The following is a 26589-nucleotide window of genomic DNA, read 5'->3' on the forward strand; positions in this document are numbered from 1 at the left end:
GAGTTTCTCCAGCATTTTTGCCTACCTTCAATTAATTTAGTTGACTTGAGAAGTCAATGTTTTATTACATTCTACAGTATTTGTTTACTATTTTTTTAACTAGCTGTCTGTTTGGCTTTAAAGACAACATGCAAAAGAAAAGCACCAGGCAATTTACCTAATTCCTCAATTTCTCTGGTATGTTTATCCAAGATCATTAATGTATCCTCTTTGTGTTTTATCTCAACCTTATCTTTGTCAGTCTTCAATACCTACAAAAAAAATCAAAATAGTTCATTATTTTGAAGTTTGAATTCATTAGGTACCAGTTGATATGTCTCAGATCTCCTTGCAGTATATAACTTCCCTGATGAACTTTGTTGAAGAATCAGTGGGTAGAAATGCCTCCTTGGTCACTTCCACCAAATATGCATAGGAGATGTTGTTGTGTATCCTGCTCTGCTTCCAATATTGTGCTTAATCAATCAAGGTGCAATTTCTACATCAATCTCTGCATATTCATACATAATATTTATCCAAACAGGTGTTCTCTGTCAAAGCTAACATAATTTGTGTTGAAATTATTGTATGGACAGTTATACTATAACACAAAGGTTGCATTCCTAAGAAACCTCGCATTATAAAGAAAATTGTATCAGTGCAAAGGGGGTTTGAGGCAAGAACATTTCTGACCCACAATAACAGTTATTTTTTCCTGCATGATTTTCTAAATTAAATATTTTTTCATTGCTATAAGTTTATTTTTATTACTGCAAGCTTAAAAGTTTGTGTATTGTATTATTACTGTGTATTATATTATTTCATAGAGTTTCGTTCCACATGTTTCAAAAGAAGCAAATGCTTCTCAATTACGGTGACAACCAGTGCTCAAAGTAGAAGCTGTGATTGTAGGAGACAATGGTGTCTTATGGAGAAACGTTTTTTCCCATCCTATACCGTTTAAATCCATGACTGCTTTTCTTTTCTGGTTGTCAATTTCCAAAGCAACTTTTAAGTGGTTCTCTAATTCCTGATCAAGAATTGCATTATAAATAATTCGGTCCACACAATGCAAACAGTGATCTCTAATTCATTGGTCATGTTAGATCCAATTTGCATTGCAAAAACATGTGTTATAGCAAAACAACTTGTACTCATAATGTTAGTCATAGAGTAATAGAATTATGGAGTCATAGTTAATCCTGAAACCTGTGAAATCGCTTCGGTTCCTTGGGTATTACTGTATGTTTTTAATTATAGATGATTTTTTTGGCTGAGACACATTTCAGTACACATTTTCTCTCCAGGAAAAGCCTACTGTTCCCAGACAATCTTCCATTTTAATGCAAACCATGCTTAACACTGTTTGGCAAGATCAAGTGTTTTCTGGCAAGTGCGAATCAGCCTACAGAGACATCATCAGGACATTATGTATACAAAAGCAAAACATTTGTGGATACTAAAATTAAAAAAAATTAACATATACATCTCTGGAAATGTTCTGTGAAGAAAAAAGAGTTGATGTTACAAAGATTCTCTGACCTGCTGAGGAAATCCAGCAACATTATTAGTGCCTGCTTTTGTTACTTACCTGGTTTTTCGTTTTCAGAGCTTCCATTTCCTGAATAAATTTCTCCGTTAATTCTTTTATTTTATCATTGTAATTCATATCCTTCAGTCTAAGTTGGTATTCATTTTCCATCTTCAGTTCCTCAACGCGAGTTTTTAACTCCACTGCCAACTGATTCTGTTATAACACATTAAATCATTTTCTGCTGTCAATTTATGTTGATGTCATAGGAGCAGGATTAGACCAATTGGCCCATCAAGTCTACTCTGCCATTAAATCATTGTGATCTATCTTTCCCTCTCAACCCCATTCTCCTGCTTTCTCCTGTAATATTTGACACTCTTACTAATTAAGGAACTGTCAATCTCTGCATTAAAAATACCCCAAAACATGCCCTCCAAAATCATCTATGGCAATTTAATCGTATTATGAATTCTAACAGTGACACCAACCCCATTTAGAAATACAAACTTTCCCCAACATTTTCTCTTCCTGCACCAAACCTCCATTGAACAAGAACCTGGTGAATCTTTGGCTAGTAAGATACAACTATAAACTGTTGAAAGGTAATCTCAAAGCATATCAGGGAGCGTGAGATTAAAGAAGTGGCGTGAGGGCCAAAAAGGAATTTAAACTTGAGGAGAAGAATTTTAACCCTTAAGTGCTGGAGTCATTGTAGTTCAGTCTACACTGCATGAATAGGAGTGAATGTGGGATTAGATATAGGTAGCAAAGTTTTGGATGAATTTATATTAATTAATGCTGGTGGAATGGAGGCGAGCCAAAAGTGTTGTGGATTTCTTCATGACAATATTGATAATCCCACTGCATATGAAATCTGAATGAGAATGAAATTAATTTGAGTTAACTCACTTAATATGTAAAGATCAGCATAATAAATAAAATACGATAGCCAGCACACAAGGAATGTTAAATTAAATGTGGATACTTATTTCCTGCTAGATAAGAAGCATTTATTCTAAAATGTTGACTATTTTCCCCACTCATTGACAATCATATTGTTACTACAGTATTTGTTCCAGATATCTGTCCTTTTCCCTTCAATTTTTATTCTTTATCATTTATTTAATTTTAACTTTATCCACAGTGCCTCTCCCTTATGTTGATTGTACTATTTATTTGCTTAATTCAATTTATTTTATTATCCCAGAGAGCACATTAGTCACTTTTAGCTGAAGAGCAATATTTATGTTGTTGCCCTCACTGTCTATGAGACAAAGGTGCCATACTCTCAAAAGCCATATTTTGGAGCATGAATGTTTTATCAACACTTTTTGTGTTGAATTCAGATTGCAGGGGCAATGAGTACAAGAATATGAATGAATTGGACGCCTCCTAATAGTGCAGGCAGTACACTTAGGGTTAAAAATCTCATGAAACATAGAAACATAGAAATTAGGTGCAGGAGTAGGCCATTCGGCCCTTCGAGCCTGCACCGCCATTCAATATGATCATGGCTGATCATCCAACTCAGTATCCCGTACCTGCCTTCTCTCCATACCCTCTGATCCCCTTAGCCACAAGGGCCACATCTAGCGCTATATGTGCGCTATATGTGACGAGCCATCGAGAATGTTTTTAAAGTGTGATTTGGGAAAAATTAAAATTTGAGGGAAAGTATATTTATTATTATATTATAGAGGTTAACCCAACAGAAAATATTATGAAGTGGCCAAAACACTCTGCTGAATGTCTTCCAAATTATACAATCTAATTAATAATTTCAATGAAAAATCTAAAATAATGCATTTGCCTCTGGAATCCAGTTGCAAAATTTGAACCAAAAGATATATTTAACAATCCTCAGGATAATGAACTTAGAATTGCAAGATGTAAACATGTCAACATTTTAAAAATATACTTCTAAACATAATGCAATGCCGAGAAACACATTACGTTGGCTGTGCCCAGAGGACGCACAAATGATTGTATTGTGCAGCTGTACCAGCAAAATTATGAAGAACATGAAGCTATGAGAGCACGGAGCAGACTCTGCATAATCAATGTGCTCAATTGTTTTCCTGAAATATGATCATCTGCTTAAAACCTAGAAGGAAAAACAGGTATGTTTTGCATTCAGGTCACATGGACATTTCATTGAGAAAACCATGGGGCTAAGGAGCTGGTAGTCAGAAGCAGATCAGTCAGAATATGATGGAAATCTTGAGGATTGGCTTGCCCATGGTGGGAAGGAGCTGGGGTCATGATCAGGTTGCTATACATGTCTTTCCAATTGAACTATGTTACTATTTTTTTCCGGTTTCAAGTCCTTTAATACTGTGGAAATATCTTGTAAAATTCTTCATTATTTTGCATTCAGAGTGTTCATCACCATTTATAGTCAATATATCACCTTTTCTTGCAAATCCGATTTTGTTATCAGGATTTCTTCTGAATGGCCAAGTTCTTTGTCTCGTTTCACTACCCTTCCCTCTTTATCAATAATTTTCCAGATCATAAGACATGAATCCTCTGAAATGGTCAGCAAGTACAGGTCATCATAGGTAATGGCCATCTGTAGAGAGACGAAAAAATTACCATAACTAGGTAGAAACTGTTTTCCGATGTCTTTGAAAAGCATATACTATTTTTTTTCACACTTTACTGAGGAAAAATATGTTAATATTTAAAACATCGAGAAGTCATTGGTTTTTCTATATTTCAGCCAATATGTGCTCAACAACCTGATATCATGTGGAGGTGGATGCTTTGAAATGATGTTCCTTGTCGATGACAAAGCAATTAATACTACTGAATGGAAGAAGAAAAAAATGAACAGACACGTAAAACTTGATGGATGATCCTTTCCTTAATCTTTTCTTTTCTCGCTTCTGTTACTTTTCTATTGTTAAATTTAAAACAAGAAGTTGTACACAAAATGTATTATGTTATATGCCATGGTTTATACGACTGTACATTGCTTCTAATTAAAAAAAAAATTTAAACTTAAAAAAAACTTTATGGATGGATTTAGATCCAACATGCGAAAAGGTAACGGGCTGTAAAATAAGGAAATGCTTCATATATCAAATGGATACCCTACAACAAATGTATAAAAGAAAAAGATTTTGAGGAATGTGAATTACATTTTTTTCTAAAACTCGGCTGAAAGTTTCACCAAATGCCAATGGCACCTCGTCATTTTAATGCCCTGCAACTCATTTTTAATGTCATACTTACATTTACATTATTGTCTAATTTTGCAATTACTCTTCTTATTAAGCATTTGTTTCATGAAGAATTATTCAGGACTTAATAAGAAGTTTAACATTCATGGGACTCAGTTATAATTGGTTTATTCTACATAGTCACAAAGCTATGGAATTATAGAGGACAGATATTGGAGAATATTTCAATCTCTAGATAGACTTCTGGTATTGGATAACATTGGAATAAAATTCCTTTTCTCATAACAATATGCTTTTACCATAACTTCAATACAAAATCATGTTCTACAACATTATCTTCTCCAATATAACCCCCACATGCGCCTTTAAAAAAACTCACAACTTGGTATCAATTAGGGATGAGTAGTTAAAAGGTGTGTCCTTTATTCATATTAGGAATTGATTCATATTGACAATTTCCTTGAAAAAATAGTAGGCAAATGAGTTTTCCAATTCATATAATTTTGCACCGCTGGTTGTCCAAACTTCAAATGAGAACCAGTCACCCAACATCCCACCCAACATCCTGCTCAACATTTAACTCAAAATTTATATTTGAAAACATACTTTTCCCTTCAAACTTTAGTGAATATCAAATATCATAGGAAAAAGGAGCATATCTGAGATTGAATTATTCAGAGTCTGATTTTGGTTACATTGTTCAGTTGAGTTTTCAACTATTAATATTATCTAATTATAAGTAAGGAATGATCATCTAGTTCTTCAGATAAACTACAAGATGTACCAAAATAGATTTATTTTTAGGTGAAAATAATGGAATGTTGTTAGCTATTTTAAAGGCCTATTAATTAAAGTAGTTTCTTTCAGGTAGGAAATATAGTTATGACAATAAAACTAGTGCACTGAGCTAACTTTGTCTTCAATTCCACTTACACATTCTCTCTATCTTAAAATCCTTTGTAATGATATCTATTATACCTTAGTGATTGGTCCATTGTGTGCCTGATATTCATTCCATTCCTGCTTTATAGGCAGAGGGACTTTCATACTTCGTACTGTTCCATGGGCAGTGCCGAGAAACAACATTCGCCCAGAACGTGATAAAACAATGGCGGTGTATGCAACATCATTTGATGGAATTTCACGAATTATCTGGGTAGGTAGGAGCAAAAAAAAAGAATGATCAAGGGAGTTCCAGAAATGGAACAATGTTAATCTGTTAAATGCAGACTTCAACTTCCACTTTTGAATATCTGAACTCCTTTGCTCCCCAAAATCTACTCCATGACCATCTTTTTGGCAATTTGTGTTAAGTGACCCTGTTTCAGTCTTGGACCCAAAGTGCTGGAGTAACTCACCGATTCAGACAGCATCTCTTGAGAACACGGATTGGTGACGTTTCTGGTCAGGACTCTTCTTCAGACCCTGTGCCAGTCCCGACCTGAAACGTCACATATCCAAATTCTCCAGAGATGCTGCCTGACACGCTGTGTTGCTGTGGAACTATACCATTTATTGAGCAATACATAAATGAAACGGCATTAAATTCACCAATACTTCACATCGAAGAGTAAAATATATTGACTTTGCTGACATGCTAATATACAGCTTTTAATATTCTTAATATTTTTTCCCTGAGCCTAATAGATTTTTTTCTCTCAGAATCAAATTTTAAATATTCTTTGTTGCATCTGAGGTTCTCAAACACATTGTAGATGCATGAATAACAGAGCAGAAAATAACATTCACTCATCAAATCACAGATGTTATTATCCAAGTAATTGATGCGTTGGTTTGGATCATTTTATGTATCACATCTTGATTTTGTAGCAAGTTTCAAAAAGTTCTAGCTGCAGAAGAAGAGATTATTTAGAGTGTAGAATCACCTTCAATTTTTAGCGAGAATATGTTATGTGTATTTATATTTTTAATTACAAGCGTTATTACCAAAAAGGTAGGATTTAAGGAGCAGAACAGAGTTATTAGAAGGGATTTCTATAACTCAGGGCACATAAAGAAGAAGGCATAGCTGTCAATAATTAAGAGCCAGAATCAGAGGAGAACAGATAATCCAAAGGAAATTACAAACATAGAGAGGCCCAAAGTGATGCAGAGATTTGGAAACTGGATAGTTTGATTGTTTAACCGGGAGTCAAAGCGAGTCAAGCAGAGATAGTGGGTGAACAGAACTCGATGCGGGGCTGGACAAAGAAGGCAAACCATGAATGCTTTGGGATAGTCAAATCAAAGGATCAGAAGGTATAATTGAATATCTCAGCAACAATGGATGTGATGGCATAATGGGATAATGTTACCAAAGGAGAAAGAGGCAGGTTGAGTGATTGTGTAGAAATGTGGCCTAAAGCTAATATTGGTGTCAGATATGATACTCAGATTTCAAACTGCCTGGTTCAGTCTGAGGTGGTTGCCAGTATGAGGGATAAAACAGATGCAAGATGTTATGCACAGCCCAAAAACTTTACATGATTAAGTAATCCCTTGGCCTCTTGTAAATCTGCGCTGCTCAAGTGTAAGGGAAATGCTGGTCTTTCAGTACAGTAACCCTGTCCAACTCCTGCTTTCCTCTTTGATTAAGATTTCTTTGTCTAGCCCTGCATCGAGTTCTGTTCACCCACTATCTCTCTGCTTGACTCGCTTTGACTCCTGGTTAAACAATCAAACTATCCAGAATAAGATTTTTTTTCAGTTAATCTCAGAAATATTATGTATAATGATCCTGAGAAGTTGGGCCTCAAAACAAGTCCTAATTGTCTGTATTTTCCTTATTGATGAGCAACCTCTCAATGCCAATTTACCACAGGATGTGACAGCAATTCCCTTTCACTTCATTCCACATACCTGGGAGTCAGTAATTTCTTTCAAGGTTCGATCAGATCCCACTGCAAATATGGATTTCCCATCTGGCGAGATACAAATGCCAGTGTAACTGCAAGTCTTCAATACACACTCAGATTCGCGCTTTCCAGTCAGCGTGTTCCATTCATACACTGCACCATCCATACCGCAGGAAACCAATTTACTATCATCCATATTCCAGGCAATAGCACGGATCTATAGGATGAAATTGAAAAGCATCAGTGTGTAATCTCTCAACTGCTCCCAGAATCATTTATTTCACAATGCAATGTTCCACTGCATTTTACTAGAAATTAGGCTCTACTGTTACAGTCAACATGTACAGACTTAAAATTAACATCAGAGGCACAGTTTGCCAGATGTGAAGGAACAGGAATAGCATTCTCTAATTCCCTCCTGTGGTGAACCTAAATTAATTAGTATGGCTATCAAACAAAGTCTTGCCTCTGGATTCAAGCCCCCACAGTACTATTGATACAACAACAATGTGTCTGTAGACAGCACTATTACTGTAATAGAATAATTCAATGTACTTTATACGAGTGTAATAAACAGAAACTGAACATGTGGAAACAGGAAAATGCAGATGCTGGTTTACAAACAAGGCCACAAGGTGCTAGAATAACTCAGCAGGTCAGGCAGCATCTCTGGAGAACGTAGACAGGTGACGTTTCGGGTCGGAACCCTTCTTCAGAATGGCGCAAGAAGGGTCTGAAGAAAATGTTTTTTATCATATGGACTTAATCACAGTAGTTTATTCACTAATCTACCGTTACCCGTATTCTTTTACAACAACAAAAAATAGTAATTCCGTTTGGACTCAACCCTACCTACTAATACTGGATTTAATTTACCAATGTCAAATTTAACAGACATAATAATAAACTTTATAATAATAATAATAAACTTTATTTATAAAGCGCTTTAAACAACCGCAATTGCCACAAAGTGCTGTACATGAGAACTCATGGACAAAAAGTTATTACAAACCATTAAAAACCGTAAAACGAAGGACTAAAAACAGTAAAAATTAAAAGACATTAAAAGCACTAAGAACAGGAGCAATGTCTCAGCCAGTGTCGAAAGCCAGAGAATAAAAATGAGTTTTTAGGGAGGATTTGAAGATGGACAGTGAGGGGGCCTGTCTGATGTGCAACGACAAGGTGTTCCAAAGTGCCGGAGCAGCAACAGAAAAGGCTCTATCCCCTCTGAGCTTCCGCTTAGACCGTGGTACCTCAAGGAGCAGCTGATCAGCTGACCTGAGGCACCAGGCAGGAGCATATAGGTGGAGCAGCTCAGAGAGGTAAGGCGGGGCGAGCCCATTCAACGATTTGAAAACAAATAAAATAATTTTAAAATGAACTCGAAAGTGCACTGGGAGTCAGTGAAGGGAGGCCAAAATTGGCGTAATGTGCTCCCTCTTTCGAGTGGTACCACTTTTGATTTAAAATGTCCATAAATCACAGGACACCATGGCAGGATCCAAATCATAAGATGCAAGAAAATCATAAATAAACAAAACCACTTGATTTTATAATTGACCTGATTCTCACCTTCCCATTGTGGCCTTTAAGATTAACCTGATTTTCAAACGTGGTTGTGGTATAAATGTGGATGACATTTCCATTCACGACTGCAAAAAGGTGTCCACCATGGCTGAAGGAACACTGAAATAAAAGTAATAAAGTTAAATGCATTATCATAGCTGTAGAGGGACACTGTATTTGTAAATATGACAATATGAATACAGTAGATTATAAATTACAAAATGGTTCCAGTTATCAATTGTATTTATTTGTTAGGCGCTGGTCATTCCAAGAAATGCTAGCGTTTATTGCTCATCCTTAAAAGTCCCCAAGAATTTGTTTTGTGGAGACATTATTGTTGAAGGATCTGGTAGCAACAGAGAGAATGCAAAAGAGAATCACCAGGATTTTGCCTGGAACGGATAGTTGTAGTTATAAGATGGGACTGGAATGAGCTGCCAGAGGAGGAAATGGAGACATATTATTACAACATTTAAATCATTTTTGGACATGTACTTGGATAGGAAAGGAGTAGAGGCATGTGGGCCTAATGTGGCAAATGCGATTGGCAGAGATAGGCATCACAATCAATATGGACAAGGTTTTCAGTAAGGGCCTGATTTTGTGCAGTATTTTCTTTGATACTATGACTACGAGATTAAAGATCTGTTTACAAATTCAGAAAACTCAAGGTGCTTCAAAAGCAAAATCCTCCATGCTTTCTGTTCTCACCATAAAGGGGTTTAATTTAATAAAATGTCAATAAAAATACATGAACCTATTTAAAACCTTTCTTGTTAATTAGCTAACAGTATGTTGTTGAGTATTGTGATTCTAGATATTAGGGGAAATGTTCTTAGCATTGTTGTTTTTTGAGGGAGATATAAAATTATAGTATCAATCATTTTTCAAAAACTCTGATATGTATATAATGATTTGAACGAATGTATTGAAGACTTTGTGGCCAAGTTTGCGGATGGGAGAGTGGGCAGAGAAGTGGCAGATGGAACATAGTGCAGCAAAGTGTGGAGTCATGCAATTTGGTAACAGGAATAAACGTGTAGACTATTTTCTAAATGGGGAGAGAATTCAGAAATCAGAGGTGCAAAGGGACTTGGGAGCGCTGGTGCAGGATTCCCAAAAAGTTAATCTGCAAGTCGAATCGGTAGTAAAGAAAGCAAACTCAATGCTAGCATTTATTTCATGAGGGCTTGTATACAAAAACAGGGATGTAATGCTGAGGCTCTATAAGGCGCTGGTAAGGCTGCAGTTGGGATATTGTGAGCAATTTTGGGCACCATATCTGAGGATGTGCTGGCTCTGGAGATGGTCCAGTGGAGGTTTGCAAAAATGATCCCAGGAATGAGTGGGTTAACCTATGATGAGCATTTGTCGGCACTGGGCCTGTACTCGCTGGAGTTTATAAGAATGAGGGGGGACCTCATTAAAACATACAGAATAGTGAAAGGCTTGGATAGAGCGGATGTGAAGAGGATGTTTCCACTAGTGGGCGAGTCTAGGACTAGAGGTCGTAGCCTCAGAATTAAAGGACGTTCCTTTAGGACAGTGATGAGGAAGAATTTCTTTAGTCAGAGGGCAGTGAATCTGTGGAATTCATTGCCACAGAAAGCTGTGGAAACTGTCAATGGATATTTTTAAGGCAGAGATAGATTTTTGATTAGTACATGTGTCAGAGGTTATGGGGATAAGGCAGGAGAATGGAATTAGGAGCAAGAGATAGATCAGCCATGATTGAATGGGGGAGTAGACTTGATGGGCCGATTGGCCTAATTCTACTCCTATCACTTATGTACTTATTACAATGGTTGCAGATTTAAGCATCATCTGTTACCTTTTTGACTTCAGTATGTTCATCAAATCACACAAAAATGATCCTACAATAAAACCATAAGGATGTTTTTGTATTGGTACCTTTCAGCCAATCCAATGGTTGTACTGAATAGATCCTTTAAGGCAACCTGGTAACTGATTGCCTGATAGAACTCACATTTGATATATTTTATTCGAACAACATCATCAATAAGATACAGACCTCTCGACAACTCCGAATAGTGAATTCTCTGAAAGATCGTACATCATCAATTAGAAGGTTCATAAGCCGTAGTTTGTCAGAGAATCCAACAAGAATATATAGGCCAGATGGGTGCAAAGAAACACTATACGCCTCTTCCTGGAACTCCTTATAAAGCTCCAAAACACTAGAAGAAAGAAGAACCAACAGCAACAGTAATTGTTAAAAAAAAACAGTGAGGAGTTCACTGAGACCTAAACAAGAAATGATATTATTCAATTTAACAGTATGTTAAACAGATTCATTGACTTATTTAAACTCAGGTACCGACCAGCAATCCCCGCATATCAACACTTTCCTACACCAGGAGCAATTTTTACATTTATACCAAGCCAATTAACCTACAAACATGTACTTCTTTGGAATGTGGGGGAAACTGAAGTTCTAGGAGAAAACCCACGCAGGTCACGAAGGGAATGTACAAACTCCTTCCAGACAAGCACCTGTATCAAATTCGAACCCGGGTCTCTGGCGCTGTAAGCGCTGTAAGGCACTGTGCCACCGTGCCACTTAGCTTCTTCCTCACTGTTATCAGACCACTGAGCAGGCATTTCAGAGATGATAGCCATGATCCCGATCTCCCAACCCACCTCATTGCAGCCCTTCCATGTTTTTTATCTGCACTTTCTCGGTAGCTGTAATGTTGAAATGGTGGAACACTATATTCTGCACTCTGGTATTTTTCCCTTTGCACCACCTTTCTTATTTCTGTATGACTTTATTTTTCTCATGTATAATACGATTTGAATGGGTAGCATGCAAGCAAAATGTTTTACTGTATCTCGGTACATATAACTATAATAACTACATATAACTGTACATTTACATATAACTGTAAATAACCCATAACCATGCTATTTAATAAAGGACAGTTAACGTTATGAAGCATTATTCCCTAAATAATCATATTTAAAACTAAATTCCGTACTTCGTCTCATAGTTCCACAAACGTATTGATCGATCTACAGAACTGGTGACAAACAACGGTTTTCGAATGCAGACATCCAGACCCGTGATTATGTTGGAATGAAAGGATTGGGCTAGAATTTCAAACTTTGCCATTTCTCCCTGTTAAAAATGTCACAAAATATAACTTTAAAATATGCTGTTAAATAGAATACAAATACATCACTGCAGCTTCTAAATGGACAGGGTGTGAATAATGCAGCAAAATACAATAGTTGGGCAAGTGTTTATAACCATTAAATCACTAGATTTCAATTCTGAACTAATTAAAAAACATTGACATCTTGTTTATGTTATATTTAGACTTAAATTTGTGCATTTCTGATTGTTGAACGCTCATTTTGAAACTAACCTTGTTATTCCAGTGTAGCTTACCTTGCTTGTTTCTGCAGAAGATAATGTGATGCTATACAGTTGATTTTTGTTGGTGCTGGCAATTAGAATCTCTTCTGAGGGGCTAAGACATAGAGTTAAGATTTCCTGTTGTTCTGCTTGGGTTGGATCTGTACTGGACAGATCTTGTGGAATCTGAAAAAAAGTGATGGGGGGGCAACAGTAATTTCACATAATTAAATATTAATTAAAAATATATAATAGGATGTTGATAAAAAGCAAAGGAAAACATCCATCTAAGTTTCTCCTGAGGGTAATGAGTAGAGATGCAACAAAAATAATCTTCTAGGGCCGATGCAAGACTGAATTGGGCTAATGGGATGGGACAAGTGTTCTGTCACACCCTTGCCAATCTAATCCATGGCAAAATTGAGGATTGTCTATTTAACCATTCTCATATTGCATTTGGAATGGTAGACCCCATCTGGTGGGTTAGAGTTTTCACATTTAACTGCAAATAAACTTTGTACCCTAAAGCCATATTCAAAAGCCTGGTTTTAACTGAACAACTGGTCAGAAAGTTAAAAGCATTCTGCATTTAGCTGGTCAAACTTCACCAATAGTTCCCTGCATGATCGAATCATTAGAACTGAGATTATTTTTTAATTCATTTAAGGGATGTGGGCTTTGCGAGTTGACCCGGCTTTTAAATGCTCATCCCTAATTCCCCATGAAAAGTTGGTGGTGAACTGCTTTCTTGAACCACTGTATTCTTTGAGGTGTTGATATATCCACAATGACGTTAGTGAGTGTGTTCCAGGAGTTCGATCCAGTGACATTGAAGGAATGTCGATATATTCCTAAAACATGATGGTGTGTGGCTTGAAGGGCAACTTCCAAGTGGTGGTGTTGTTCAGGCTTTTGCTTCCCTTGTCCTTCTCGCTGGTAGGAGTAGCGGGTTTGGAAGATGCTGTGTAAGGAGTCTTGGTGAGTTTCTGCAGTGCATCCTATAGATGATACAAATGGCTAATACTGTGCAATAGGGTAGTTGAGTTTGGGAATGGTTGTGCATGAGGCCTATAAAGCAGGCTGCTCTGCCTATACGCTGTTGGGCTTCTCAAGGTTTGTTCAAACTGACAGACAAGTGTGCAGTACTGGGTAAATGTGCGTAAGTCTGGGTAAATGTGGACCAGGTGGGTGAGGTTGCAGTGATTATGAGTGGTCGTACAAAGACATTCCACCAAAATAGGTCAAAATCTGGTTGTCATATGAAATACAAGATATGACAAACAACCGAAAGATGTGAGGTTTGTAGATTAATTGGCCTCTGTAAATTTCCTCTAGACTGTACTGAATGGATGCGAAACAGGGATAACATAGAACTGGTGTGAACTGGTGATCGATGGTTGGTAAAGACTCGGTGGGCCGAAAGGCATGTGTCATTCATTGATGCATTCATTCATTCATTCATTCATTCATTCATTCATTCATTCATTCATTCATTTTAAAGATATTTTGTGATCTTCAAAAATGTAGACTCTACTAGCATAAACAGCTCCCAATTCCTCAAAATGCATATAGTACTGGAGTTAATGGTTGTTTTAATCACTTGTGTTATGCATTAACTGTCACATTTAATGTGGAACTCACCCTAATCACTCTGGTTTTCTTAAAAGCATCCTTCTCCTCTGCTCTTTCAAACATATACACTACGCCAGGCCCAGCAGCGCACAAGAACCCTTTGGAAAATATTGTTATTGATGTTATCTTGGGTAGAGGGGGTGGAGGTGGAGGCATCTGGCTGATGGAGACAGATAGTCTGTGGGGCAGGAAAAACAGTATTACCATAGTTTATTCTGTAATAATAGTTACAAAAGAATTCCTTAATCAATGGATAATCTAAACACAATAGAAAAAATGGAGCATTGAAAATGTATAATTTGACAAAAAATTGTTTAAAATATTCCTTAATAATAGAGTAATTTAAAATCTAAAACTAGCGAACTTCTAAATACATATATAAAAAATACGAATATAATAGATGTATGGAGATCTGCTAATCCAGTTGGAAGGGAATACTCGTTTTACTCTTCGGTGCATAAAACTTATTCAAGAATTGATTATTTTTTAGTGGATATGAAATTAATGCCATATACAAACAACCCAACATACCACATTAGTAGTATCTCAGATCACTCCCCGTTGACATTTTCAGTAAAATTTGAGGGAATGCCGGGCAAAAATTTTTTTTGGAGGTTTAATACACATATTTTAAATGACGTGCAAGGCTATCAATATTTAAAACAACAAATGGAACTTTTTTTCGATACAAATGATATACCAGGTACTTTGCCTTCTTTATTATGGGAAACTTTTAAGGCATTTATGAGAGGAATTATAATTTCATATCAAAGTTTTCAAAATAAAAAGAATAAGACAGAACAATTGTTGTTAGAACAAGAAATCAGACAGTTAGAGATGGATAATGCCAAAGATTCCACGACAGATAAACACAATAAGATAATATTACTGAAATTTATACTTAATCGAATTTTATCGGCAAGGGTAATAAGACTATTCCAAATGACAAAACAGGAACATTTTGAGTTTGGTGACAAACCACATAAGCTTTTAGCTCGCCAATTGAAAAAACAAGAAAAGGAAAATACTATAACCAAAATTAAATCAGAGAAAGGAGAATTACTAATACTACCTAAAGATATTAATAATAGATTTGCCCAATTTTATCAAAACTTATATACATCTAAAATTAAAAGAGAAGATAGTAAAATAAAAAAATTTCTAGATAATTGTAATCTTCCAATACTGGACCTTTTGGAACAAGAGGAATTAGGAGCTCAAATTACAATCAAAGAAATAGGTGAAACAATAAAATCGCTGAAAAATGGTAAGACACCGGGACCAGATGGTTTTAATAATGAATTTTATAAAAAATTTCAGGAGATAACAACCCCTTATTTATTTAATTTATACTCCCATGCTTTTAAAGAAAACAAACTACCTGAAACACTAACAGAATCAACTATTACACTTATTCCAAAAAAAGATAAAGATTTAGAAGATCCGGGCTCGTACAGAGCTATATCACTTTTAAATACAGATCAGAAAATTTTAGCAAAGATTTTATCAAGAAGATTAAGCAAATATATTAGTAAATTGATAAACCCTGATCAAACGGGGTTTATACCTAAAAGATACTCATTTAATAATCTGAGACGTCTGTTTAATATAATGTACTCGCATAAAGTAGAGGAAGAAGATATATCAATTATTTCTTTGGATGCAGAGAAAGCATTTGATCAGGTAGAGTGGCAATACTTATATAAAGTACTACAAAAATTTAATATGGGAGAGAATTTTATAAGATGGGTAAAATTATTATATGATAAACCGATGGCAAGAATTTTAACTAATAACATGTTATCTCAAAAATTTCAACTATCAAGGGGTAATAGGCAGGGATGTGCACTATCACCCCTGCTATTTGCCCTTATGATAGAACCCCTGGCTGAAAGTATAAGAATTCATCCGAATATTCAGGGCTATAATACCAGAGACTCAAAGAATAAAATCTCATTATATGCAGACGATATACTTTTATATATTACAAAGTCACAAACGAGCATACCAAATTTATTAAACTTAATAGAGGAATTTGGGTCTTTTTCTGGATATAGAATAAACTGGAATAAAAGTGAAATCATGACATTAAAACCTCAAGAACCTACACACTTACTGAAGTTCCCCTTTAAAATCGCAACAGAAAAATTTAAATATTTGGGTATTCAGATTACTAGAAAATATAAAGCATTATTCAATGCTAATTTCATGCCTTTATTAAATAAACTTAATACGTTGATTAAATTTTGGAAAACACTTCCCTTATCATTATTAGGTAGAATAAATGCAATAAAAATGATCTTCCTACCGCAATTACTATACCTATTTCAATCTATACCGGTATATATACCAAAATACTTTTTTTTAAAATTAGACTCTAATATTACTAATTATATTTGGGACTATAGATCACATAGAATCACAAAAAAACACTTATGTAAACCAAAAGAGGTCGGGGGACTTTCACTTCCGAATTTTATGTATTATTACTGGGCAGTGCATATTAAGAATATGATTTATTGGTTGGATAGTGCTACCCAACAGACAGAATGGATAAAAATGGAGAAGGAGGATTGCCACCCTAGTAATATAGGAACGATCCTCTTCTCCCCAAAAAAACTGAATAACACAATATATAAGAAGAACCCAATTATATATGGTACAATAAGAATTTGGAAACAAATAAAATTATCTTTAAAATTAAGAAATCTATCACTGTTAATGCCAATAGCGAATAACCCTTTATTTAAACCATCTCTTATTGATAAGACATATAACCAATGGGAAAGTCTCGGAATTAGAAGGATCGGGGATATGTATGAAATGGGAAACTTACTATCATTCCAACAATTACAATTAAAATTTAAATTGAAAAACAACCAATATTTTAAATATCTTCAGATTTGCGATTTCGTGAAAAAATATATACAAGGATATCAAAAAGTAACTCCTGACTTATTGGAAGAGGCAATGAATATTGAAGCTGACTCACAAAAATTAATATCATATTTATATAATAGTATTCTAAATATAGACCTACCATCGACAGAGGTACTTAGAGAAGAGTGGGAACGGGAACTAATGATAAAAATTACGAAGGTTAAATGGGAAAAATACCTGATATATATTCACAAATGTTCAATTAATGTAAGACATAATTTAATTCAATTTAAAATTGTACATAGATTATATTACTCAAAAACAAGATTGAACAAATTTTATCCAAATATATCCGCCACTTGTGATAAATGTCTAGCCCAAAAGGCAACTATAACACACTCCTTAGTCTCCTGCATAAAACTTTATAGATTTTGGAATGATATTTTTGAAATATTTACAAAATTATTCAAGACAAGAATGGAACCTAATACTGAAATGATTATATTTGGCGTAATGGAAGATGGGAATAAATTGAACACATCTCAAAATCTATTCCTTAACTATGGTTTAATAATAGCAAAAAAATTAATTCTTAAATTTTGGAAGGGTACATCAATACCAACGCTTAAAATGTGGATTGCAAGTATGTTGGACACCGCTCATCTTGAGGAAATGCGATTCCTCCTAATGGATAAATCAGACCAATTCATAACGAGTTGGTCTCCATTCGTCGTTTTTTTGGAATCATATGGTGCAACACAATTGTAAAAAATAACTGTTTCAGGACTGGACGAGGGTTGGTCAAGACTATAAATAATGATCTCCTCTTTTTTTCTTTTCTTCTCTCTATTCTCTCTCTCAACTTTCTTCATTTACTCGTTTTCTTTTTTCACACACTATATATTTCACATCTTTCTATCCTTTACTATCTAACTTCTTTTTCTTATTCTAATCTTTTTTCAAAAAAAAAAAAAAAAAAAAAATATTCCTTAAACACATGTGCTAATTTCAAAAGCTTGACATGTTCTCAGTTAACATTAATACAAGCTCATCTACAAACTATATTTATACTGAATTAATTGCTATTTCTAATTATACACTACTCTTCAGTTATTGCAAGCATCAAATATAATTTCACATTCAATGATCCATGTGCAAATATTAGATTTGCCTCAAACACCAGTGAATTCTATCCATGGAGTCTAAGTCTCAATGGAAATTGTACCATTTTCAAACCTAATGATGGTCATTGAAAACACGATCTGATGTTAGAGTCATGGGTACATACAGCAGAGAAACAGGCCTTTCAGTCCAACTTGCCCATGCTGATCAAGATGCCCCATCTACACTAGTTCCACCTGCATGCATGGGTCATATCCCTCTAAACCTTTTCTATCTATGTACCTGTCCAAATGTCTTTTAAATGCCATTATAGTACTTGCCTCAACTATCTCCTCTGGCAGCTCATTCCATATACCTATCACCCTCTGTGTGAAAAAGTTGCCTTTAGGTTCCTATTAATCAAGTGCTAATCAAGAATCTATCTATCTCTGCCTTAAAAATATCCATTGACTTGGCTTCCACAGCCTCCTGTGACAATGAATTCCACAGATTCACCACTCTTGACTAAATAAATTCCTCCTCATCTCCATCCTAAAGGAACGTCCTTCAATTCTGAAGCCACGAACTCTGGTCCTAGACTCTCCCACTAGTGGAAACATCCACTCCACATCCACTTTATCCAGATCCTACTCTGGTTAAAAGGCTCTGTGCATTCATCCTGCCTATTCCCCTCATGATCTTATAAACCTGTATAAGATCACCCCTCATCCTTCTGTTCCAAGGAGTACATTTCTAGCTTGCCCAACCTCTCCCTATAGCTCAGACTCTTAAGACCTGGCAACATCCTTGCACTCATTCCAGCTTAACAACATCCTACCTTTAGCAGGGTGACCAAAATTAAACACACTACTCCAAAGCAGCCTCACCAATGACTTGTACAACTGTAACATAGTAATGGTTGAACAAAATATTTCCATCCACAATTATTAATTAGTTCTCATCTACCTAATTTCTAATCATTATCACCTGGACAATATTACTGCATGGTATGGGAACAACTCCATCCAAGATGGCAAGAAATTGCAGAGAATTGTGGACGCAGCCCAGACCATTACACAAACCAACCTCTCTTCCATTGATTCCGTATGCACCTCATGCTGCCTCGGCAAGGCCACAGGCATAATCTAGCATGAGCCGCACCCCGGCCACTCCCTCTTTTCCCCTCTCCCATCGAGCAAGAGGTATAGAAGTGTGCAAGCGCTCACCTCCACATTCAGGGACAGTTTCTTCCCAGCTGTTATCAGGCAACTGAACCATCGTACCAACCACTTGAGAGCAGTCCTGAGCTACTATCTACATTATTGAAGACCCTCAGACTTTCTTTGATCGGACTTTACTAGACTTTATCTTGCACTGAACGTTATTCACGTTATTCCCCATTTATCATGTATCTGTACGTTGTGGAATGGCCCGATTGTATTCATGTATTATCTTTCCGCTGTCTGGTTAGCACACAATAAAAGCTTTTCACTGTACCTCAGTAAACATGACAATAAACTAAACTAAACTAAATAAAAACTATCAATTATCTTGATGAGAGATACATATTCTATAGTTAGTAGCAGGCAAATATTAATACACAGTGCATTCACTCATTTGACCATAAATGATCTTAAATAAAGTTATGTTTGAAACAAAGATAATGTTAGCTTGGTTAAACCATCCAGTTTAAATTACAGGGTTGAAAACTGCAGAGCCTTGGCCCAAGAATGCACACGATCTCAAGGATCTACATATTATTAAACATTTTTCTCATTTTCATTGACTTATTTAAGGTGTTAATATTTTTAATAATATTTCCTACAAAAATGTCATTCCTTTCATTAAGTTCCTTAAATGCTAGAACTGGAAGTTTCTCAGAATTTCTAAATATTTAAATAGGATCAGTAACATAGAACATACATTTTGAGAAAACAGTAAGAGCAGGTTAGGGGGTGATCCATTCCAACTGTACCTGTGGTCTAATGTTATTTTGTACTCCCAGCGCAGTTCTGCCAACTCAAACAGGTAAAGTTTTCCCAAATCAGTGCCAACAATGATGCGATCTTCAGACATCCAAGCATGTGTAAGAAAGTTTTGCAACTCTAACTTTTGGAAATTTGTTTGTTTGAGATTTCCATCAGCAAATCGCAACAGTTTTAAAACACCATCCCCAACCACACAGATCTGTGCATTATCCTGAGGGTTAAAACTGACCTAAACCCAAAAAGAGAATTACTAATCAGTGTTTACAGTACAGTTCTGCAGTCACATTTTCACATCATGATACACTAATAGGCTATATGACATTTCATGCTTGCACGGGTGAAAACTATAATAGATGTTATTAGTGTTCCACATCACACCATATATTTCTAATTCTTGCCAGAATACATTCAACCCTTGAAGATAAAATATGAAGAATATCTTTCAATTTAGAAGGCAGAATAGGAATAGGTAGAAAGAAGTATTATCAGATACTTCACAAAATAAAGCATTGCATTGCATCCTCCTTAATTTTCAACGGATCTGAGTCAGGCAGTAGTGAAAAGTAACTAATTGGGTTGCAGGTACACCTATGAGTGAGTTGCATATCACAGGTCCACTGGCACACTACAAACTGTGATCATTCAGAAACACGTTAATAATGAAAGCACAGCTGTGTAAGATTGTTGAATACATTCGTTAAGCCAGTGCATCTGTGGAATGAGGAGGCTCCAATGTTTAGTGAGAAAAGTGGCCTGTGCCAGTATGTGGAAATAAGGACCTGCAGATGCTGGTTAATACACAAAAAGACATAAAGAAGGGTTCTTCATCTCTGAAGAAGGGTCCCGACCCGAAACGTCATCTTCATTCCATAGATGCTGCCTCACCCGCTGAGTTTCTCCAGCATTTTTGTCTACCTTTGATTTTTCCAGCATCTGCAGTTCTTTCTTAAACATAAAGTACAGTATTAACTCAGCAGGTCTGGCAGCATCTCTGGAGGACATGGATAGGTGATGTTTCGGGATGAGACCCTTCTTCTGAGGTAGGATGTCGACCTGAAACATCACCTATCCATGTACTCCAGAGATGCTGCCAGACCTGCTGTGTTGCTCCAGCACTTTGTGTCATTTTGGCCTGTGGCAGTGCTTATTATGTAGACAAAAAAGTGCTGGTACACATGCCATCATAATAAAACCACTGGCTTGTGCAAATATTTTAGGATATTTAAGGATATTCCTATAAGGCCTCACAGTGGCAGAGGGACCCTGTTTTTCTAATGCTATTATTTTCTAATGCAACTCATCACCTCACCTAGGCCTAGGTGATGGATTCATCTCAGGAAAAATAAAAGGTTTTCAGGTGTCTCAATTATGACATTGTAATAATCACACTGAAATCCCAGGCTAATATTCCCAGGTTTATTTAAATTAAAGTATGCAACCACTTGTGTCTCATTAATAGTTATTACAGTTACTGTATGAGAAAATAGTCATATGGGGCATTTTTCAGGATATACAAATATAGACAACTTTAGATTGTTGGAAATCGAATTAAAAGTCATATACTCAGAAACATTTTGTGTCACAGGTTACATTGAAAATTGTAATATTTTGCACTTTTTTGAATCTTCCTTTCTACTTTGTAACTTTCAGCAGTGTTTCATGAAACCAAATTATGCATGACTATGATTATTTTATAGTTCGATTTGGTTTGATTTGATTTGGTTTGGTTTATTATTATTATTATCATGTGTGGCAAGATGTAGTGTTTGGGCATTATCCAAACAAGTCATACCACACATGAGAGCAATGATGCCCATACGTGAGTACAACACGTAGTGCTAAAGAGAAAGGAAGCAAGAGTGTAGACTATATTGTTACCACTACTCAGAAAGTGCAGATTTTAAAAATGTGCAAGGACCGCAATGAGGTAGATTGGGATACCAGGAATAGATGCATATTTTTGCAAGTTAGAAACATTTTTGCTTGAACTTAGTTGTCACTTTTCTCAATTTTTTTTTTTTTTTTAAATATGGTATCACAAGCTGCTGTTTGGAATTTGTAAAAATTACCTGGTAAATTCGGTTTGCATTGGTAGTAGTTTTCATGACACCCATGATTTTTTGTTTCTTCCATAACCAGTAGATAAGTGTCCAATCTGGTTGTCCAGACTGTACAACCAGGTATTTGGAGTCTGGTGAGAAGGCAATACTGACGAACTCTTGGGCTTGTAGATCATTCACACTAAGTGACTTCCTCTTTCTACTTTGTTCATGCTGTATATCATAAATGCTCACGGTGGCTTTTTCTCCTTTTTCAGAAATGGCTAGATATCGTCGATTGGGACTTAAGGCAAGAGCCAGTATTTCTTGGCTTTTCTCTGAACCTGTTCAATGTAATACAGATTATTGGTTAACATTTCAAACATTGAAGAAGTATGATATGAATTGGCCACATCAGAAATAACATTTTACATTTTCTCTCTTGAAAAGGAATGCAGGACTAAGAGTCAGAAAGTACAGTAGTTCATAAGTTTATGTTCATAAGTGATAGGAGCAGAATTAGGCCATTCAGCCCATCAAGTCTACTCTGCCATTCAATCATGGCTGATCTATCTTTCCCTCTACACCCCGTTCTCCTGCCTTCTCCCCATAACCCCTGACAAGTAGTGAGCTAGAGTGAAAAATATAATTTGATGCATGTGGTCCCACACAGATCTAGATCAAGCTCACGTGATGAAAATCAGAACAAAAATGCAGAATCTGGAAATCTAAAATTGAAACAAAATTGCTGGAAATACTCAGCAGATCAGGCAGCATCTGTGGAAAGTGAAACAGGCAAAATTTGAGCTCGAAGTCACATCATCGAATGCTGCATGACCTGCTGAGTGAGTGTTTCAAGCACTTTCTGTTTTTATTTCATGCTCAGGTATACTGAGGTAAGCTTCTTCCAATGTACAAGTGAGTCATCTCAGCTGCTATGGTTGACTTTGTGAGAGCGACAAGTTCAATTGTAAGGAAAGTTTGGACTATAGGAAGAAACAGAAATGAAGATTTTTTTCCTTAAATGACATTCTTTCACCTAACCCCGTGTTTTAAATGCACAGAGCATGGTTGCAAATCAAAGTTCAGATGGTCATGGTGTATGTTTAGAATTTTTTTTTTAAATGCCAAATCATTTGTTTACTTAGGAAGCCCTATAGGAATTGTGGCTCTTTTGTCATTTTCGAGATAATTTCTACCAGTACTTGTAAATAAATATTACCCATTGCCAACATTTAGCAAATCTTTTCAGCAAAGTCATTGCAGGATTAATGTAAATACTTTTGTCCAGTTTGCAATATGTATGTACTTTAATGTCAAGCTCAATAGTATTTTGCCAGAAATTAATTGGCCATGAAAATCAAAATAAAACTAAATGCTAGTAATCTGAAACAAAAATGCTGGTCTTTCTCCACAAGTCACGCTAGATCTGTAGAAAGAGAAACTTTTTGCATTTCAGGTCTGTGACCCTTTGTCAGAATTCACACTGAGTCGACTATTTCTTTTTTCTACAGATGCTGCCTGACTTTCTCAGGTCTTCCAGCATTTGTTGTCTTTTTTTGTAATTGGCCATGTTATTGAAGGGAATTTTTCAACTGCCCTTGAATGGTTATGGCAGCTACAAACTTTAATAGTGCTCTTACTCAATTACATTTGTGCCAGTGGCATACCTTATTGACTTTTGCCATGATAATATGCTACCTGGTGACAAGTTTGTTTCAAGGTGGCTGAAGCAATATGCTGAAACACATATTCTAGATAAATATCATGTAATTTTATTCAAAGATTAACTCCTACTGTTCAATTTAATGCCTATATTTTTTTTCCACTATGTGCACAGCATTGGAAATCAAAAGTCTTTCTTCAAAAATGTCTGAAGGATGTTAGCTTAAGGTTTGAAATAGAATATAGTTCAGAATAAATGTTGGAACTCACCAAAATGATCTTTAACTGAAGATAAGTGAGGCAAAAATGCATGTTGACTTTTTCATTAAACACTGTCTTCCTTTTGGAGTGGATGAATATTGTTTTTTTGGTTTTTTTCAATTAGCTAAATCTAAATGTTCATAATTGGAACCAAAAATTCAAGATTTGAGATTCAAGATTCAAGAAAGTTTATTGTCATGTGTCCCAGATAGGACAATTAAATTCTTGCTTTGCTTCAGCACAACAGAATATAGAAGGCATGAATACTATCATGATATTCAACCTATCAAATTCTTCTAATGTGCCACTGAAAATCCGGTTATTTGATAACTATTTTTAACAACAGAATATTTCCAAAAGTCTATAATATTTCCATATATAAATTATATTTGTGCATGAAAATGCCTTTGGGCTGTTCTAAACTCAATTTCCTCTACAAATAAGCAATATATGAGTTTGTAGTTATCTGATATAACTATTGGGAATTGCAATAAATGTGCAGGTGTAATTGAAGGAAGGGCCCAGTCTCCTGCCCTTAAGAATCCAAATGTTCCTGAGTGCAAAAAAAGCCTCTTACCTGTGACGAATTTCTGCCATTTTTGGTCAACGTTGTAACGCACACAGCCACTCCCAGAAGGATAAATAATGCTTTGATCATCAAAATATAAAACACTATTGGCAACAGAGCCATGAAACCCAAAGATATGATGGGCCTGAACTATTGGCGTTGTCATGGTGGACAATTAGATAAATCTCTCTCTTTTAATATTGCTTTCTTCAGCTGTACTTTTAATATTCAAATAATCTATATCAACATGTCCCTAATGCACTTTATCTTTCTTTTCTCTGCTGTACATTTTGTTGTATTTACTCTTTCATCACTGTATATCTAATGCTCTTACACTTTCCTGATAAACAGTTGCTTTTTGTTACATACTCTATGCCTTTCTAGTTATCATCCCTATTATGCTCTACATCTTTTTCACATAACCTCTCATATATCTTCTACCTGTCATAAATTCTTTAGTATAATCTCCACTTCTTTCTGAGGCACACAATCTCGCTCAAACAACGTTGCCTTGTTTTAAGGACGTCTATGCCTAAAATTTAGCGTGCTCTCACAAAAACCCTCATCTACTGCAATGCTCCCTCAACATCCTCTGACCCTCTAACTTGCTCTCTATTTATCTCTACAGCACAACTATTTCAATGCATTCTCTCTATCTCACACACACCCTGTCCGTGGCAGTCCTTTTTACACTTTCTCCTCTCTGTTACTTTCTTGCTGTCTATAATATCCTATCACACACCCCTGTCTCTATCTCAATCAATTATAATCTCTATCGTTGCTCTCAGTCCAATTCTGAATATCACTTTCTTCTTCTTCCTATCTCTTTCTTTGTCTATAAAAATATATTTTTCAATGTATCCCTGTATCACACTTTCTCCCACTCCTCTCTCACTGTTACCTAATTTCTCTCTTAAATCCTTTCCCTCTTTCTAATTCTCACACTTTTAATCAGGTTTCATTCGTTTGCTTTATTATTCTCTACACATCCAACACTGTATCTAACTCTGTCTATCGCACTCCTCTCTCCCTTCTGTATCTCTCCACCTCTATCACACACTATAATTCTCTGTCTCTGACTGTGTCTCTCTCAGCAATAGTCGCTTTTCGAACTCCCCCGTCTCTCTCACACTCTCTTTCTCCTTATCACACTCTATTTCTCCTGATCACACTCCCGTGTCTCTCTCTCCCCCTCGCTCTCTCTCTCTCTCTGTTTTTTCTTCTAACACACTCAGTCTAACTTCAGCACTGCCACTGCTTCTCTGCTCCGGTAAATAACGCCGTTACCATGGATACCGGCCGGAAGTCCCCTCTCCGCCTCACCGGAAAAGGCCTGCCGCAGCTCGCCCGGGACTCTGGGAATTGTAGTTCAGACTGTGCGAGGAGGCGATGGTGGTGGGAATCTAACACAAGGACACATTTCACCCAGACACTGCTCTGCTCTGACTCTTCCACCGGTGAGCATCAGGTGGCAGGAAAACCTTTGATCATGGAAACAGTCCCACCCAAAGATCCGATAGCTCTAGTATTTTGGTCCCACCTGTTCACATGCTGCTTCTGATGGAGGCACAAGACACATGATGCAGATGCTGAGGCCTTAAGCCAAATGCAAGGCGCTGGAGGAGCTCAGCGGGTCAGGCAGCATCTGTGGAGGGAAAGGACTGACATTCTCAGGTCGGAACCCTTCTTCAAGACTGGAATAGTCTTGAGGAGGAGAGCTGGAAAAATAGAAGAGAGAGGAGAGGAAGGAGTGAGGCAGGAGCTGGCAAGTGAGAGAATTTGATCATGGTGAGGAGGGGTTCAGATGGGGGTATCCCATGCGGGGTTGGGGTGGAGGGTGGAGAAGGATGAGGATAATGACCAAGGCTTGGAGGTGGTAAATGGAGAATACAAAGCGTTGTTGATGCTAGAATCTGATAAGGAATTAAGGTAGAGGTGCAATGTAGAACCAGTG

The 26589-nt window shown here is 36.3% G+C and overlaps 1 protein-coding gene across 1 annotated transcript in view; it reads right to left on the reverse strand.

Moving 5' to 3' along the window:
- cfap57 (cilia and flagella associated protein 57) overlaps window positions 1-25929 on the reverse strand; it is a 46304-nt gene extending 20375 nt beyond the window's left edge. Inside the window, exons 1-13 of the mRNA XM_033028862.1 lie at window positions 24645-25929; window positions 22172-22485; window positions 20090-20331; window positions 14143-14311; window positions 12535-12687; window positions 12122-12261; window positions 11155-11320; window positions 9129-9242; window positions 7558-7770; window positions 5677-5850; window positions 3924-4085; window positions 1571-1726; window positions 158-251 (exon numbers count right to left, since the gene is read on the reverse strand). Coding sequence (XP_032884753.1) covers window positions 158-251; window positions 1571-1726; window positions 3924-4085; window positions 5677-5850; window positions 7558-7770; window positions 9129-9242; window positions 11155-11320; window positions 12122-12261; window positions 12535-12687; window positions 14143-14311; window positions 20090-20331; window positions 22172-22485; window positions 24645-24801 — 2254 coding nt within the window. The 5' untranslated portion in view covers window positions 24802-25929. The remainder of the gene's footprint in view (window positions 1-157; window positions 252-1570; window positions 1727-3923; window positions 4086-5676; window positions 5851-7557; window positions 7771-9128; window positions 9243-11154; window positions 11321-12121; window positions 12262-12534; window positions 12688-14142; window positions 14312-20089; window positions 20332-22171; window positions 22486-24644) is intronic.
- Window positions 25930-26589: the final 660 nt, after the last annotated feature.

The sequence above is a fragment of the Amblyraja radiata genome, chromosome 10 (genome assembly GCF_010909765.2).
Source record: "Amblyraja radiata isolate CabotCenter1 chromosome 10, sAmbRad1.1.pri, whole genome shotgun sequence".
Lineage (NCBI taxonomy): Eukaryota > Metazoa > Chordata > Chondrichthyes > Rajiformes > Rajidae > Amblyraja > Amblyraja radiata.